Source organism: Callorhinus ursinus, unplaced genomic scaffold (assembly GCF_003265705.2).
Source record: "Callorhinus ursinus isolate GAN/ISIS: 27379988/994484 unplaced genomic scaffold, GSC_fseal_2.0 scaffold36, whole genome shotgun sequence".
NCBI classification, from domain to species: Eukaryota; Metazoa; Chordata; class Mammalia; order Carnivora; family Otariidae; genus Callorhinus; species Callorhinus ursinus.
The window spans coordinates 2,491,088-2,509,404 of record NW_027397098.1 but is presented as its reverse complement, the minus strand read 5'-3'; the positions used below and the strand labels follow the sequence as shown (position 1 = coordinate 2,509,404).

The 18,317-nt window shown below is 39.1% G+C and overlaps 1 protein-coding gene across 3 annotated transcripts in view; it reads left to right on the top strand.

Annotated features, from left to right (window-relative positions):
• Nucleotides 1-732: 732 nt before the first annotated feature.
• SUV39H2 (SUV39H2 histone lysine methyltransferase) overlaps nt 733-18,317 on the top strand; it is a 21,332-nt gene continuing 3,747 nt past the window's right edge. Inside the window, exons 1-3 of one of the 3 annotated variants that reach the window (XM_025853458.2) lie at nt 733-891; nt 3,533-3,678; nt 15,918-16,589. In XM_025853458.2, the coding sequence (XP_025709243.1) occupies nt 861-891; nt 3,533-3,678; nt 15,918-16,589 (849 nt within the window). In that variant the 5' untranslated portion in view covers nt 733-860. Of the gene's footprint in view, nt 892-1,180; nt 1,294-3,532; nt 3,679-15,917; nt 16,590-18,317 lie in introns of those variants that run through there. The other 2 variants (XM_025853460.2, XM_025853459.2) reach the window with 2 other exon arrangements.

Sequence of the window (18,317 nt, the reverse complement as noted above, 5' to 3'; positions counted from 1 at the left end):
TGCAGCCTTGCTAGCAAGCTGTGCACACCCTTCCCCTCGACCCCCTCCCCCTCAGAAGCATCAGGCGGAAAGTTTGTTAGAAACGGCAGAACCTCAGGTCCCAGCCCAGACCTACCTAATTTGAATCTGCATTTTAGCAAGATCCTCAGATGACTCCTATGGCCATTCAAGTGAGAGAAGCACAGATGGAGACGACTGGTGGTTTCAAACTGCTGCACACTACAATCACCTGGGGAACTCTAAAATATTCCAAAGCTCAGGTCACACCCCATACCAATTAAATCAATCTCAGCGAGTGGGACCAAAAAACAAAACCTTTCCAAGTAATCCCGACATGTAGCCAGTTTTGAGAACCTTTGATCTAGGGGTGCAGCGTGTAAGGAAACAATGGTTAGTTGGGCTCAGGTGGCTGAGGAACAGGCTTGGGAGGTAAACCTAACTCTGCACCACACAGCTCCACTTTACATTTTGGATTTTGCACAACATACAAGTAGGGTTGATGTGAAAGAACTAAAAAGCGTCGAAGGCCTGATGTACGTACTTCCGAATTAGAAGTTACACCGCCCGATCGAGGTACGCTGGCCGCTAATGCAGAGAAGCACCGTCTGGCCAGGACCGCGCGCCCCGCCCCGCCCCCTCCAGCGGCTCCCGCGCCCTCCCGCGTGTCGGGACGGGACTTGGGGCGCATGCGCGCTCGCCGCTGCGGCCGGGGTCGGCCTCCGGTGACGTCAGGACGCGTCGCGGGTTCCAGCCCCGAGCCCGGGGCCCCCAGACTCCCGCGCAGGTCGGGCGGGGGCGGGGCGTCAGGCCAGCTGAGCTATCCCGTCAGACCGCGCCAGTTTGAATGAAAGCTCCTCAAGATGGCGGCGGCTGGGGCCGAGGCGCGAGGAGGTGAGGGCTGGAGAGCGGCACCCCTCACTGTCCCCCGTTCTCCAGGCAAACTCCCGAGGCCCGGGAAGCGGGGCCGGGATCCGTGGGCCCGCCAGAGCGCGACGCGGCGAAACGCCGCCTCCCGCTCTGCTGACACCTTGGCCCCCAAAGGCGCCCCGCGGGCTTCACCCTTCCCCCGGTCCCTGACCCTTCTCACGGCACGGCCCGCTCGCTCCCCGCAGTCTCTTCCTGCACCCCGCTTCCGCGGGGCCCGGTCCGCGCGCCCTGCCCCGAGGTCGGCTGTCTCTCGCTCCGCGGAGGTCCCGCGGACTCCGTGGCCCGGCCCCCGCTGCCCGTTGGGCCGGAGGCCCCTCCCCGCCTGGTCGCAGTGTGGAGGTATTCGGGCGGCCGCCGCGGCTCCTGGTAATCCCCGGGGGGGTGCTCGAGGGCCTGTGGGCACGCGTGTGGTTTACTCCTTTGTGGTGGTTTGGGCGGGACGTTTTGTGTTCGGGCTGGCTTTTTAACTGGGAAGCGGGAAGTACCCGGTGGTGTAAATGTGACCTCAGTATCAGAGGAAAAAAGAAATTGGGGCTGAAGTATGAACGCTAAGGAAATAAGTGAGCATACACCCCATTTGGACGCACTAGAAGGGTAAATTCCCCGTCGGAGAATATCCCAGTAAGTGGGTGTTTGAAGACGTAGCCTCTGCCTTACGGTAATTTTTATACCCACCGGGAACTTGCGTGTTATTTTTGTGGACGCCAGAGAATTAGATCCTAGCGCGTGTGTGTGTGTGTGCGCCTGCCTGTCTCGCGCACCCTCTGAAAGACTGGAGTTTTCAAGGCATTCTAGAATTTAAAGGTATTTGCTAGCACTACTCCTGTCCACCTAGATTATGAACTCATTATCCCCAAACTTTTCTTCCACTAGGGGTTAGTGTTAACCTAGTTTAAGGTTTTTGTAGTGGTAATGAAATGTTTAATCTTGCAAATGAATTATCTTCTACATTATCATAGATAATCGGAATTGTTAACCAAGGGTTTGCGGTTTTTTATGTTCCATTTTTTTTTCCCTCAAAAATAGCATTTACGTCGAGGGTTGTCTTGAACCTCAAGTTAAACTAGATAAAAATGGTAGGGACAACAGACATACACACCTTGGGTGATACCCAAGAGGAACCTCCTTTGCACGTGATCAGCATCGTGAGGTTAACTTTACACAAAACATCCCGAAGTTTTTTAAATGGAAGACATTTAAGTGGTCATTTCTGTTATACCACTCTCCTGCACCCAAAGCACCACTCCAAAGTAAGCAGTCACTCCCCCAAATATTTTTTTGGAGAAAATACCTTTCATTTTCTTGGTCTAGAATTACGAATCTTTTGTAGAAAGCGGGGTGATGGAAATCGTGCTTCAAGGTTTCTGACGATGAAGCCCCACTGTGAGTTGGGGAGGGTGAGGGAAGGATATAATAAGAGCTGCTGTGTGTTCTCTCTTCCTTGGAAATTACCTCAAAACAAAAGGTTATCACAACTACCTTGGAGAGCTACCGAGTAAAGCTTGAGTTTACTGATAGATTTTGTTTGGTTAATTCCACTTGCACCCCCCGCATTTTTTTTCAGTGAATCTGAAATCTGGAAAGATGGAAACATCACTAAAGTCATGTAGCTAGGTAGCGAAGCAAAGGCTGGGGCAGAGGACCCTTGATTCTCTGGAGTGCTTACCATAACTCGAGCCGTAAAACCACGTTTATTACATATTTCTAAACATCAGTTTGTGTTAACATATTTTATATGCCATGTGGTAGCATACTGTTTACACAAAATTGAGAGTAAAATCTTTAGCACATTTAGTTACTGGCTTCTGTAAGGTTAATTATGAGTGTGTCTGATTTTTTTTAAGCTTGGTATGGATTATGTAAATTGAGTACTCTGTTTTGTAAATCTTGGCTTTAAAAACAATGCAGGAAATGAGTATTATGAAAACAAATTCTCCATTATTTGTAACAATTCTTGGGCTTATTTACCTTGATAATAATACAGCATAGGCAAAATAATAAATGGACTTAAAATTTCATGCAGCATTCCAGAATGGGAAAAGTAGGGCATGTGATTGCTGTATGACTATGTTACTGTAGAACTGTATTTCAATTAGATTTCATTTCTTATTGTCCAACGAAGAGAAAGGGAGAAAGTTGTTTTTAATAACTTTTAAGGCTGTTTTAAAATATATTTAAGATATTTTTAATAAGTTTGTCTTAGGATCTACATTTTATGAAAACTGATTATATTCTTTATATTCTATGTAGAATATAATGGAAAAGGTAAAAACTATTTCTGTTGCCGTTTGCATCTATATGTAATTTCAAGAAAGCTTACAGACATGAAACTTATTGTTCAGGTGGCTTAGTAGAAATTAATTTACATTAGTTAAGCATAGTAGGATAGAGACCCATGAAAAAAATCCAAGACCAGTTTACCAAAATAGTTCTTTAATGCTTAACTTTTTCTTGAAGACATATAAATGGTTTCTTGTCATATGAATTTTCAGTCCTGTAAAATTGCTAGTTGAAGGGTGGGGATATAGCGGTCTTAAGTTTTTCCTTTTTTTGTTTTAATTGAGTAGCTACTTCATTAGTAAAGAATTCTATTTTCTTATTGTAGCTTGGTGTGTGCCTTGCCTAGTTTCACTTGATACTCTTCAGGAATTATGTAGAAAAGAAAAACTCACATGTAAATCGATTGGAATCACCAAAAGGAATCTAAACAATTATGAGGTGGAATACTTGTGTGACTACAAGGTAGTAAAGGTAAGGCAAATATCTAGCCCCTTAAAAGAGACCTTATCAGACTTCAATTCAGTATTTCATATTTCTGTAACATAAAAAGAACCTTAAAAGTAAGCAAAAGCTCTTCTTAATGTTAAAAATTCTAAGTCATAATAAATTTATATGTCCTATCATCTATATTGCCAAATAACATTGAGAGGATTTTGAAGCATTAAATGTTCTTGCATTAGAATATTTTAAGGTACTTATATCATTCTACATCCAACTCTTGATTATCTCCATGTGGATTACCAGAGCAAATGTTTTATCTCATGTTGGCTTCTCCTGTCATTCATTTTGTTCCTGAATCATATTTCCCCACTATCACCTGAAATAAACCTAGAAATTCAAACCCAATTTTAGTGCTGTTGAACCTCCTCAGGAAGCATCACCATTTTGTATGTCCTGTACCGTGTCAAACTCCAGATATGAGGTTCTGTGGTATAATAGAATGGCCTGGAGTTTAGAGTCATTTCTGATCTTCGATTGGTACTTTGTGGCTTTATCAAAGTCATTTAACTTCTCGGGGGCCTCACCTGAATTCCTGTTTCTCTTTAAAATGACAGGTTTGTTTTCCTAAGAACCTTCCTCAATCTAAACCTTATGATATATTTTTGAGTAATTCATCTTTCTGTAGTCTGCTCCCTCTCCAAGAACTCTTTTTTGGTCATTTATTTGTCACTTCTTCCAGACAAATGAATTGGGGAATCTTTCTCCTTTGTCTTCCATATTGATTCAGTCATTAAGTCCAGTTCTTCCTCTGAAACATCCATCATCTTTTCATGTAACTACCTTCCCCACTCAGTGGGATTTTATGAGCAAGCATTTCACCTACACTCTTCAGCAACCTTCAACCCCAAAACAGCCCAGTCACCTGCCATCTTATTGTATAAACTGTGGCCTGACCAGTCTAGCCAAGAATATCCTATAATCACACGTACTGATACCATTAAAGCTTATTTCTCATCTCACTCCACTCGGTTCTACATAAGGTTTTTATCTGTTGCTTTCTTTTCCCTTTCTTGTCAGCAATTTTTCTAATTTTTTATTACTTTTCTGGACTTCTTACTCTATCCTTCACCTTCGTACTCAGCCACAGACACTGAAGTGTATTTACTTCCCTGTCTTCCACTTCCGTGAAATATAGGATCCTTCAAGTATGAACTCTGAACTTTACACCAGTTATCTGTATCTTTGCTGTCACTGTTTTTCCTTTTCCTGTCCATCCCTGTTAGAACTTTGCTTAATCCATGATGCTTGCTTTTTTTTTTTTCTTTTTTTTTTTTTTTGTTCTTAAGCTCTCTTTTTCCACTTACTTCTCTCAGTCAATAAAACCTATTCAGGTCTTATCCAGTCTTTCTTCAGCCTTGTCTCCCCACTCAAGCATTCCTGTCCTCTACTTCATTTCCCATTAACTTTTTCAAACAGCTTTGTCAAGATGTAATTCACATACCATACAATTCACTAATTTAAAGTGTACAACTCAGCTTTTAGCATGCTCTCAGAGTTATTCTAAAGTTGACTGTGGTGACGGTTGCACATTTTCATTACGCCAAAAAGAAACTCCGCACCACTTGGGCACTACTCCCCAAACCTCCCCAATCTTCTTACCCCACTAGCCCTAGCCAACCAGTAATCTACTTTCTGCCTCTGTAGATTGCCTATTTGGACAATTCATATAAATAGGACCTTACATTATGTATGTGGTTCTTTTTGATTGGTTTCTTTCATTTAGCGTGGTGTTTTCAAGGTTTGTCCATGTTGTAGCATGTATTAATACATCATTCCTTTTTATTGCCAACTATTCCATTGTAGGGATGTAGCATATACAATTTATTCCTCACTTGGACATTTGGGTTGTTTCTGTTTGGGGGCTATTATAAATAATGCTGTTATGAACATTCATGTAGAGGTTTTTGTATGGACATGTTTTCATTTCTCTTGGATATATACCTAAGAGTTGAATTGCTGGGTCATACAATTTCTCTGTGTTTAACTACTTGAGGAACTGCCAGACATTCCCACTAGCAGTGTTATGAGTGTTTCAATTTCTATACCTCCTTACCGACACATTATTATCTGACTCTTTGATTATAGCTGTCCTAGTGGGCATGGAGTAGTACCTCAAAACCAATCCTTATGGTTTTGATTTGCATTTCTCTGATGGCTAATGATACCAAGCATCTTTTTTGTGCTTTTTAGCCATTTGTGGAGAACTGTCCATTCTGAGCCTTTGCCCATTTTTTTAAATTGGGTTTTTTTTTTTTAATTATTGAGTTGTAATAGTTCTTTATATATGCTAGATAGTCCCTCATGAGATACACAGTTTGTAAAAATTTTCTCCTGGAGATTGTCTCGTCACTTCTCATTAACTTTTTAACCCACTTTATTCTGATTTATGCCCCTATCAGTGACCTCCTCATTCCAAATATGAGGACCTCAAATCTTACTCTCCTTCTTAGCAATGTCTGACACTGTTTGCCTCTTGCTCTTCTTTGAAATTCTCTTGTCCAAGGAGAGACTGCCTATGCTCATACTCCGTCTCTACCATCTATTAGTTGAGTGACTTTTAGCAAATTACTTAGCCTCTCTGTCTTTCCGTTTCTTCACTTATAAAGTGAGGATAATTATAGTACCCATCTTAGGGTTATGATTAGCATTAAATGAGTTGATATAGATAAATGCTTAGAACAGAGACTGACCTGTGATGTTCATATTGTAGAAGTGTTTTCTGTCATTGTTACTCACCTTTATCTCCCCTCCTTTTCCCACCTTTTTCATAGTACTCTTTCTGAATCTCCATTGTCTCTTGCCTGTCCTTCCTCTGAAATGTAGATAACCTTCACAGCTCTGTCCTTGGCCCACTTCTTACCTTGAAATGACTCTGTAGATGACCTCTTTCCCAGTGGTTTCTACTTCTCTCTGTTTGACTCATGACTGCCAAATCTTTGTGAGGCATTGACCTCTTTATGGACTTCATTTCAAACTGGACACTGTACAGGTTCCCAAATTCAACATATTCAAAACTGCACCTGTTTTCCTCCCTCAAATCTGCTTCCTGATCTAGTAGTGTTCCCTATCTAATCTAAGAAAACCATAATACCTCCAGTTACCTAAACTTTTTAAGTTCAGACATTTTTAATTCTTCCTTTCTACCTGCCATCTAATAGGTCATCAGATTATATTATCTTTGTCTCTCTATCTGTGTTTTTATGTTCATTTTTGCTGTACTTGAACAGTTAGTTATGTAGGGGTCTGTGCCTACATTGAAGGAACTACCATTATTCTTACACAGGATTCTGAATGTTGTAGTTAGGTTTAGATAGCTTTTGCTCTTATCAATCCTTTCGGTTTCTTGTTTTGGAATAAGCACCCTTACTTGCACACTTAGGTCCCTTCTAAGAGGGACCACTTATATCCCTCCTTTCTTCTTGTTTCTAGCACAAATTACTTAATCTGTGAGCCAGTATTATTTCCACATATACCCTTTTACTCTCTCCCCTCTCATGTTCAGGGCACGTGAAAGATCATATGACCGTGTCCTTTCTTTGTGTGTACCCCTCCATTTAGTTCGTAAGAGACACTGTTTCAATACCATATTCCTCAAAGCCGTTACAGATGCTTCTAAAACACAGTTCTGGTTGTGTTAGGGCCTTGCTTTAGACCTTTTAATGGCTTGTCTACCAATCTAAGCTGAGACCTTTTGTAGTGAGGTTCTTTATTATCTGGTCACCAACTGCCTTTCCAGCTTCATCTCCTGTGACATATCCTACTTTTTATCCACACGGAAATACATATAAATTCTTTCATTTAGCTAAGATTTAATGAGCACCTACTATGAGCTGGGCAGTGTTCTAAGCATTGGGGATATAGCTTATATTCTAGTTCCTTGAACACATTATACATGCATGTGCCCTTTTGCTGTTCTCATCCAGTTCCCTTGCCGGAATACTGTTGTTTCCCTTTTCTCCTTGACAGAATTCTCTTTGGCCTGGAAAGTTCAGCTGAAAGGTTACCACTTATTTTTGAGCTTTCTGCCCTCCCCCCATGTCCGTAAAATTAATTGCTTTATAGTCAGGACTTAATAAGCACTGTTTGTATTATTCTAGAACTTGACACATTTTATAGCTTGGTTTCATACCTTCTCTGCTAAATTGTCAACCATTTAGGGCGAGGACTAGGTCTTACTGTAGTCTCTAGTACACAATGGGTATTTAGTTAGTACTTAATGAATTGAATTGGATTTTGCATCAGTGATTTCTCCATTCCTCACAATCACCAGTACACTAGATATTCTTAGCTTCAGACTTAGATTAAAGCAGCAATCTATTGACTAATAGCTCCTATATCATCTTTCTATAGTCTCAATAAACATTTGAGTTTCTTTTGTGTGTCAGGTACTACGTTAGACTCTGGTAAAAATAAAGGTTAATCAGAAACTGTCTCTCACCTTAAACTCACAGCCTGGTGGAAAGGTGGATAAGTACACCATCCATTACAATATAGTATAATAAGTACAGTGGCAGACTTCATTACGTATCTGTGGGAGGTACACCAGGGCCAGGTCACAGAAAGCTTCCCAGAAGAGGGGATATCCCCCTAAGACCTAAAAAAGACAGGGACACTATAACTCATGGTTTTAGTACAGAGAAAGGAGTGCTAGAATATGGGAGTTGGAAAGGATGAGAGATGAGTGAAGGAACTTTCACAGCATTCTACAGCAATGGGGGGTCACTTGAAAGGTTTTCAAAGAGTGATACAGTCAGATATTCAGAGAATTTTCTGTCTGCAGTAAGGAAAGTGGATTGGCGGGGAGGGGAATGACACACAATTTAAACATTCTGAAAGGCTGTTGCGGTGATCTGGGCAAGAAATTATAGTGCTTAAACTAAAGGAGATAAAAAGAAATAGGTAGTTTTTTTGTTTTTGTTTTAATTATCATGGTTATAAAATGTACAAGTCTATGGTTTAGTGGTCGGGATTGGGTAGGAATCCAGCAGTGAGGGATCTACATCTATGAAAACATGTGTTTCTGACTTGTGGTGGTGTAGACAAGATTGCTTACCAAGACCCAGCAATTTAGGAGGATTCGGATGGGAGGACCAGGTTGGGTTTGGAGAAGAAGGTTGAGGACATTTAACTGTAGGATGACTGGTAGGGAGTTGAGAATGTGGCTCAGAGTCAAGAGTGAGAACTGGAAAACAGATTTTGAAGTAATTGGGAAAAAGATAGCAACTGAAGCTCTGGGAATGGATATGATTATCCATTAATTAACAGATATTTATTGCCATCTGCCATGTCATATGCTAGACACTGGGGATCGCAGCAATTAATGACACAGAGGTATGGTTTCTGATACATGGAGTTGATCTTTTAGTGAGAGTAGAAAACCTTAAATATAATTGTACAATGTACTTACAGTTGAGGTAAGTGCTAATGTAACAGAAGGTTGTAACTTCTGGAGAAACTAGGCAGCCGTTCGTGAGAAATGGTGTTTAAACTCAGCCCTAAAGAATGGAAAGAGAAGTAGGGAAGGGTCTTGAGGCAGAAGAGAGCCTGACTTCTTCAAGGAATAGAAAGTGTGAGTGGAACATAGCAAGAGAGATTGAAAGGAGGCTAGAAGGATGGGGAGGACCCAGAAAGTACAGCTCCCTACAATCCAAGAAAAGAATTTGGGCTTTATCTTAAGGGCAGTAGGGAAACATTAACTAGTTCTGAGCAGGGGAATGACGTGATGAGATGGATGTGTTGAAGATGGTGTTCTGGCTGTTGGATCTTGAATGGTTTGAAAATGGTTAGAGGCTATTGCAGTATCAAGCAAAGAAAATGTGAGAAGAGAGCAAGGACTGATGAGTAGTATGGTGGGTGAGGTGGGGGTTCTCATGGGAAAAACGATCAAAGCAACTGAGACAAACTGGCCAGAAAGGTAGGAAGAAAACTGGAAGAATGAGTCATGAAGCCTGAGGGAGAGATAATGTTAGCACAATAGGGAAGAGGCCAGTGGGGTCAAGAAGAACCATGAGGGACCCATTGCATTGAGCAATGGAAGAGTCATTGATGCTGTTAAAGCAGTGTTCGTGCATGGTAGAAGACGCCGAAATAGAATGAATTAAAAATAAATTACAGGTGAAGGACGCCTGGGTGGCTCAGTTGGTTAAGTGTCTGCCTTTCGCTCAAGTCATGATCCCAGGGTCTTGGAATCAAGTCCCACATTGGGCTCCTTGCTCAGTGGGGAGCCTGCTTCTCTCTCTGCCTGCCAGTCCCCCTGCTTGTGTGCGCGCTCTATCTCTGACAAATAAATAAAATTAAAAAAAAAATCAGAGGTGAGAAAGAGTCAAGTAGTATGGATGATGCTTTGAAGAAGTCTAGCTTTGAAGAAAGGGAGAAAGGGCTATGTAGGTTTTAAAGGTGTTTATAATTTTATATTTTTATTTAAAAATCTGTATAGGTAATATCTGCATGTGATTTTAAAAATTGAATGTTCTAAAAAGTTGAATGTTCTTATACTGAAGTCTTCCACCCCTGTGACCTTGAGTCTCCTGTCTCTCAACTTTTAGTAATTTATCCTATTTTTGAAATTCCTTATATATTCCAGCATTTATATATCAAAGGAGGTTTAGTTTAATTTTGCTTTTAAAAAATGAGGGAGGCTTAAAAAGCTAAAAATAAAAAATGTGGGAGGTTTAAATGCTGGTGAGAGCAAGTAGAGGAGAAACTGAAGAGATGGGAGAGGTGTGATAATTGATGGAGGAAATACATCTCTTGTATCAGCATCCACCTTTTCTCTAGTTACATGTCCATGGAAAGGTGAAAATTAAGGGAGTTTCTGTTTTTCTCTGCATTAGGAACAGAGGTCTAGGGCCACTGAAAATAACGGGGGAGGTAGTGGGAGAGTGACGAACAAAGTGGAGGAGTTCCTAGTTTGGGAACTAGCCAGTTTGGGAAATGGAATGAATGCTCACTGGAGGAATGACAGGGCTCTTACTGTTGTGAATTCATGTCAGGGTCCACTTGAACAAATGGTGGTAGTGTCAGTGCTGTATGGTTTTTCTGCAACATGTTGCTGCCATGTTCACCTTTCATACAGAAACATTTCTGACAAAACCGAATACTCTTTATTAACATACTTAGCTCATCATTGAAGAACCAGAACCCCCAGGCACATTGGTAAGCCTTCTCCCTTAATAAGCAAATATTAAGAGAGAAATATTACCAAAGCTTTGACTTCATAAAGTATCCAGGTAGTTCTTTGTCTCTAGAACCACCACTTACTGCATGACACATACTGGCAGAATTGTCCACCTCCAACATAGATTAATATTCCTGAAAGACTGCACTCAGAGTGGTTTGTTAAGAACTGGAATAACATAGAAATCATTTGACTAAAATCCATATTTGAGACATCAGGAAAAGAGAACTCCAAGAAAGGACTTTTCCAGGGTCATGTTGCTCAGTTGTGTCAGTCTTGGACCACTAGCCCAGGTCTCAGAATTGCTACTTGGTCAGTTACTGTCCTGAAAATCCAGTGACTTTCCATGGAACACTAGTGTTTTCATAATTAGATTCAGGCTGCTTTACCACTAATACTGAATATGATGATTTCAAAACTTTCAGGAAAGATTGGCTAATGGTAAGATAGTTTTTGTTTTTTGTTTTCCCATATATATATATATATATATATTTTTTTTTTTTTTAAGTTTTTGTGCTTGCTACCACTTACTGGCTATAGACAGCAGATGACAGAACAAATATTGAAAAAACATGAATTACTATCTACATTAAGTTTATTTTTTGTTTTGCATTCAGAAACAGTCAAAGCCTAGGATATAGTAGGCAATTGTGCTTGGTTTGGGGGCTATGAAGAACAAGATTTCATCCCTCTTGGTCTCTGGTTAAGTTTAGAAATGGGAACACAAGGGGATTGGCAGTGATCAGTTCTCCTCAGGCAAGAGAGTCAGGAAAGACTTCACGGGGTAGGTGACATTTGAGCTGACTTCTAAAGATGAGTAGGTTTTCCACACGTAAAAAAATGAGACCAAAATAAGTTTGTTATGGAAATGTAAGAGGCCACTGTAATTAGAACTTTGTAAACAAAGGAGAAAGTGGTGAAAAGGCCTGGCATGTTCAAGTACTAGCAGCCACAGTTCAGTATGGCTAGAGGGTGGTGTGTGAATGGGGCCATGATGGAAGACTGTGTTAGAGAGGCATCAGGGACCCAATCAAGAATGATCTTTGTTATAACAGGAAGTTTGAACTTCATTCTTTGGGCAGTGGGGGAGCCGTTAAAATTTTTAAGCAAGAAAGTAACAGAACAACTGGTACTATGGATTTCTTATTTTTATAAGAAAACTTCACTTTAGTAAAGGTAAATTGGGGTGTCACCAGCCAGAGGCAGGGAAACCAGTTAGGAGACTAATGCAGTAATCCCAGCAAGAATTGAAGGCCTGAAGTAACTAGAGCTATGGTAATAAAGATGGACAGGAACAAATATCTGAAGAAACTTGATGACAGATTGAGAAGAGGAATCTAGATTGAGCTCCTGGTTTGCAACTCGTGTGACTGGGTAGATGATGGGTAAGATTACACTTGATGGGGAAAAGGAGAAAAAAAATCCATTTAGGAAGAACAGTGGTGAGTTCCATGGAGATAGATGGATGTAAGAACCTGTTGGACACCCAGTAGGCTATTGGATATATGGGGGTGCCAATAAAATTTTGGAAGTCATCAGCATATAATTAACACCACTGGAGTGATGAGGTTGCCCAGAGAGCATTTAGAGCAAGAATTTTTAACCTCTGGAATCCAGATATTCTCCATTATCCAAAATAGTACATATGTGACTTTTGTTAGGGGAAGGTCCATAGCTTTCTCCAGATTCTCAAAAGCGATAAACCTTACTTGGTGTGGAAAGGGGCCAAGGGCAGAGCCCCGAGTATCTGCATTAAGTGATGGGCAGGGATAGTAAGTAGTCTCAGCAAAGAAGACAGTAAAGGAATAATAGTGAAGAGAGAAATGTGATGTCAAAGCCTAAGTCAAGTAACATGAGGACTGAAGAGTCATTGGCTTGGCAATTAGAAGACTGGTAAATTATTTCTAATAAACAAGATGGAATCAAATGTATTTGTATGTAATGAAGCTTCCCACAGAAACACTATGGCTTCTAAGAATTGTAAAAACCATTGGCCTATAAAAAAGGTTCAAATGCCTCTGTCGAGTATTCAAGGCTAAAATTTGCTCTTGCCTTGCCGTTTAACTTCTCGCTTCAATATTCTGAACTTTAAAGGTAGCCAAATCCATCTCTTCACTGTTTTCTGGATACTTCATACAAATCTTAGCTCCAAGCTTTTGCTGGTGTTTTTCATCCTGCCTGCCCTGTTCCCTACCCAACAAATTCTATCAGCCTTTCGCAGTTTGGTTTGTTCTGCTTTCTCTGTGCTCCTTTCTGACTATATTGATTTCCTTCTTTATATACTAGTGGTAATTATTGTCTTGTTTTGTCACTTAAAATTGTACTGCCTTGCATTGCTACTTACTGTACATATTATTGCCTTCTTTTCCCAGAGATTTTACCCCTGAAGACTAGCACTACCCTATATCTCATCACACCCCCTACACCCCCTAGGGGCTGAACTTTCACATACTTATTTTAAATACTAAAATATTTGAATGAATTTAACCTAAGCCAAATATAGTGGGGGAAAATGTGTTTAAGACAAAATTCTTATAATGTATTCTAAATTATACAGGAGTGATTGATGGATCATTTTACAACCGTACTCCATTTCTATGGGTAATCAAGAGTTGACTGCATATCAGAATAAAATACTGATATATATGAGGCTTATGAACTTTTGGGCTTTTATTTGGAATTTTTAATGAATTAATTAAATTTGTTAGGCCAAACTAATTTTTCTGTGTAAGATTACCAATTTTTCAAAATGGAAATATCTTTTTTGGATTTAAAGTAAAATGCACTTACTAAAATAAGTCTACAAAGTAGAAGTAAAATATTACTAGTATTTCTATACTATTTTGCCAAAGGCACTCATGTTTTATAAACATCTTTACCATCCGTAAATTAAGTAGGTACTGATGGGATTAACATACAAAACAGTCACTAACAATGCAGCTGGCTCATTACTAAACAATGTGGTATGTTACTTTGGAAGCTGACTTCAGAGGCCTGGTGTTACTGGTTTTGCTGAATGATAATTTAGCTTTAATTATCTGATTTGAAGCCAGTGTTTCTGTTTCTTCCATTATTTGCTGACAACTGTTGGCATAATCCAGGGTATGGTAGGAAAAACTGTAGCAGAAAAAAAAAAAAGGGCCAGAGTTGCATTGCTGCATTCCAGAGTCAGAAAAATTAAAAACTTTCCTAGATAAGAAGTACAATAGGTATGTTAGATACTGCCACGTGGGTCACATTATTGTTGACCAGATATCAACATAAATCCTAAATTGTAGTAGTTACCTGACAGGAGGGAGAAATCCGTGTTACACTTAGCCAGTTTGACTAACACTTAAATATGTCTAACTAAGCTTTTCCTTTTTTCCCTGAAATCACTGTATGTATTTTCAAGAAAGTACAGTTTTTTGCATATCCTCACACCTTAATTTAACCACATTTTCTAAACAGGTAAAGCATATTTTGACCATTTTCATAAAGAAGGAAAGTTAATTCACAGGCCCTATTGCTTTTTGAGTAGAATATACTAAAACATTGAGACGAATCAGTGGGAAGAATATAAACTTAATCACTGGCTGAGTGATTTGCTTCAGCAAAGCTGCCTCGGGGCTCCTTTACCCCAGTTTGTGCCTCAGTAACATTTCCTAAACCTTCCAGGTTATTTGGCATTAATCAATAATAAAACAAGTGTTATACGTACCCTTTATAATAAAAACTTAAAAATTTCAGGGAAAAGCAAATGTATCCTGATTAAGTTTTTAATCCATATCTATGATTTAAAACAACTAAAAACTGTAGAATATACAGTTTAATCACTTTCATATTTTAGAGTGTGGATATATGTAAGTTATTCCAGAGGACAAAGAAAAAAATTGAAGGGCTTTAGAATTTTTTTATTATACACACTTAACCACCTTTTTTAAGAGAAACTTAACATGGCGTTCTCTGATTTTAAGGGAAGAGAACCTAGTCAAGTCACTGGGGTAGGAAGGCAGAATTCTAGGGACCATGGTGGCCACAACAGCAGTCTGAGGGATAAATCAAAATGTTTGGTGTTAGGTGGCTTGAGTGCCTGCTACCTAATCCATTCACGGGTGAGTCTAAATAAGGTAAGAATTCTCTGGAATCGTGATGTCTGTCCAGTAGAAACAATATAAGCTTAAATTTTCTAGTAATCACATTAAACAAGTGAAATGAAACAGGTGAGACTGCTTTCAAGAATATATTTAATTGGGGGCACCTGGCTGGCTCAGTCAGTAGAGTGTGTGACTCTTGATCTCGGGCTTGTGAGTTTGAGCCCCACGTTGGGCATAGGACTTTAAACAAATCAATCTTTAAAAAATAATATATTTAATCCAATAAAAGCAAAATATTTCAGTATATAATCAATATTTTTCAAATGTTAAGAAATACTTTACTTTTTTGCGTGTTTAGTGTTTGTAATTCAGTATGTATTACACTTAAAGCACATCTCAATTTGGACTAGTCACATTTCAGGTGCTTGACAGCTACATGCTGCTAGGAATGACTATTGGACATTGTGTCTCTAGAACATCTAAGGGATGTGTGCCCATGATATTGAGAAATAGAACTTGCCTTATATCCAATGTAAAATATTAAAATTACCTGCCTTAGAGGATGCCTACATCTGTGCTGGCCAAGTGAAGCACTAAGTAGGTCATAAATTGTTAGTTTTGAGACTGCCTGTTTCCGTGATCAAGATAAATACAAAATACGACTTTGTTTAATAATTACTGTTTAGTAAAATATTCATGAATTTCAGTACTCTTATATTCACGTGCAGTTTACCTATGCTCAGACATACTATGCCACAACTAAATTCTGTACCTAATTTATGTAATATAAAGAAAAAAGTTTTATGTTTGTATTGCATCCACTAGAAACCTCTGACTCAATATATTCTGAGCTTTATTAAGAAGAATGATAATGGCTACCTTACTCTTTAAGATATTAAATTCTTTTAAGTAATTAGGACTCATAATCTGATTTCAATTTTCTTTTATATTTTAAGGATATGGAGTATTATCTTGTAAAATGGAAAGGATGGCCAGATTCTACAAATACTTGGGAACCTTTGCAAAATCTCAAGTGCCCATTACTACTTCAACAGTTCTCTAATGACAAGCATAATTATTTATCTCAGGTAAACAAAGGCAAAGCAATATCTCTAAAAGACAATAACAAAGCTTTGAAACCTGCCGTTGCCGAATATATTGTAAAGAAGGCCAAACAAAGGGTAGCTCTGCAGAGATGGCAAGATGAACTCAACAGAAGAAAGAATCATAAAGGAATGATTTTTGTTGAAAATACTGTTGACTTAGAGGGCCCACCTTCAGACTTCTACTACATTAATGAATACAAACCAGCTCCTGGAATCAGCTTAGTCAATGAAGCTACCTTTGGTTGTTCATGTACAGACTGCTTCTTTGAGAAATGTTGTCCTGCTGAAGCTGGAGTTCTTTTGGCTTATAATAAAAACCAGCAAATTAAAATCCCACCTGGTACCCCCATTTATGAATGCAACTCAAGGTGTCAATGTGGACCCGATTGTCCCAATAGGATTGTACAAAAAGGCACCCAGTATTCTCTTTGCATCTTTCGAACTAGCAATGGCTGTGGCTGGGGTGTAAAAACCCTTGTGAAGATTAAAAGAATGAGTTTTGTCATGGAATATGTTGGAGAGGTATGTTCAACTTACAACAAACAATGGGTGTGGAAGGTTTATGCTTTTTTTTACATCAGTAACAAATATTGGTACTTTTTATATTACCATTTGCAAGTGAGAGAAGGGTTCACTGGCATAGTTAGAAATACAAACTTGTATATGAACAAAAATATATATATAATCATAAACAAAATAGTCCTCTTTCAGAAACACCCATTCATAGTCATTGAAACCGGCATTTGTAAAATATGGCGACTTTTTTTACATAAAAGCCCTAAGAAGAAAATCAGATCTAAACACCTGCTGACTTTGAAAACTTTTAGATTATAATTCATCCACTTGACTAAATATGGTTAAGTGTAGTTGGCAAAACTCAATATCGTATCAACATGAGAGATACTGTAGGGTAGACAAATGCTTTCTTAGCAAGTGTTGTAAAATAACTTTAAAAGCATTTATTGAATCCACCAGAAGATCCAAATTCTTTGTAGCTCAGCTGGAGACTATTCTCTAAATTACCAGACTGAGCAAATTTATTTTTATATGTATAATGTAAATATACAAAAAATAGTATTTGCATGTACCACATACTATTCTAAGCACCTTATGCTTTAACTCCTTAATACTCTCAATAACTCTGAGGTAGTAGTGTTATCTCCGTTATTATAGATGAGGAAACAGGCACAGAGAAGTTCAGCAACTTGTACAAGGTCACACTATAGTGAAGAGGAGCTAGGATTCAAAACCAAGCCTCCAAGATGAGTGCACTTTGCTGCTGTGCTACACTTCCTCAAACTGAGTGAAGGACTAAGCTGTGACTAGAAAATACAAGTGTGACTTGCATATCTCACGTTGTCACATCTGACATTTTACAAGTTATGTGGAACTAGGTCATGTATAATTACCTGTATTCATCTAGAATTCTGAGATTAAATTGGAACCCTACTTCGATCCTTCAGTTTTTATACAACAGCAGGTTATTGTAAATCACTATACGGGATACCAGATCTTGTATAATCAAATTCCCCTCTGTTTTGGCTTACTGAATGCCATAGTTAAATCTGGTTGACACCATGAATCACTTTAGACATTTTTGGTTTCCTAAGCTGAGCATCTGGTAAAGCTGTGTTCTTAGAACTGTAGACGATGGTTTTGAGCTACAGAATTTCATGAAAACAAGAATGTCATCAAAACAAATATTCACACAAAGTACTCTAGAAGAGCTGGATGGAAAGATGTGGAAAACTAAGGGCAGAAATGACTGCAAAAGAATCAAGGCTGTTTAAGACAGGAATTAGGACAGCCCACAGTTAAGAAATTGAGACAGTACTACTTTCATTCCAATTTATTCAGATGTTCAAAAAGCTACCCAATTATAGCTTTCTGTAGGACATAACGGAATGTAAAGGACTAAATTTACAAGACACTCATTTGCAACAATGTGGATGGAACTAGAGAGTATTATGCCTACTCTACGAAACTAAACTTTCCATACAGTTGACTGCAAATTTGGCATGCCTTCTTTCCTGTATTTGTAACAGATTTCCATTTGTAACTGCACAAATTACAGGAAAAATAAGCTTTTAGAGTATCTTTACTTTTTTTTTTAAATTAACATATAATGTATTACTGGTTTCAGAGGTGCAGGTCTGTGATTCATCAGTCTTATATAATACCCAGTGCTCATTACATCACATGCACTCAATTCCCATCACCCAGTTACCTCACCCCTCTCCCCCTCTCCCC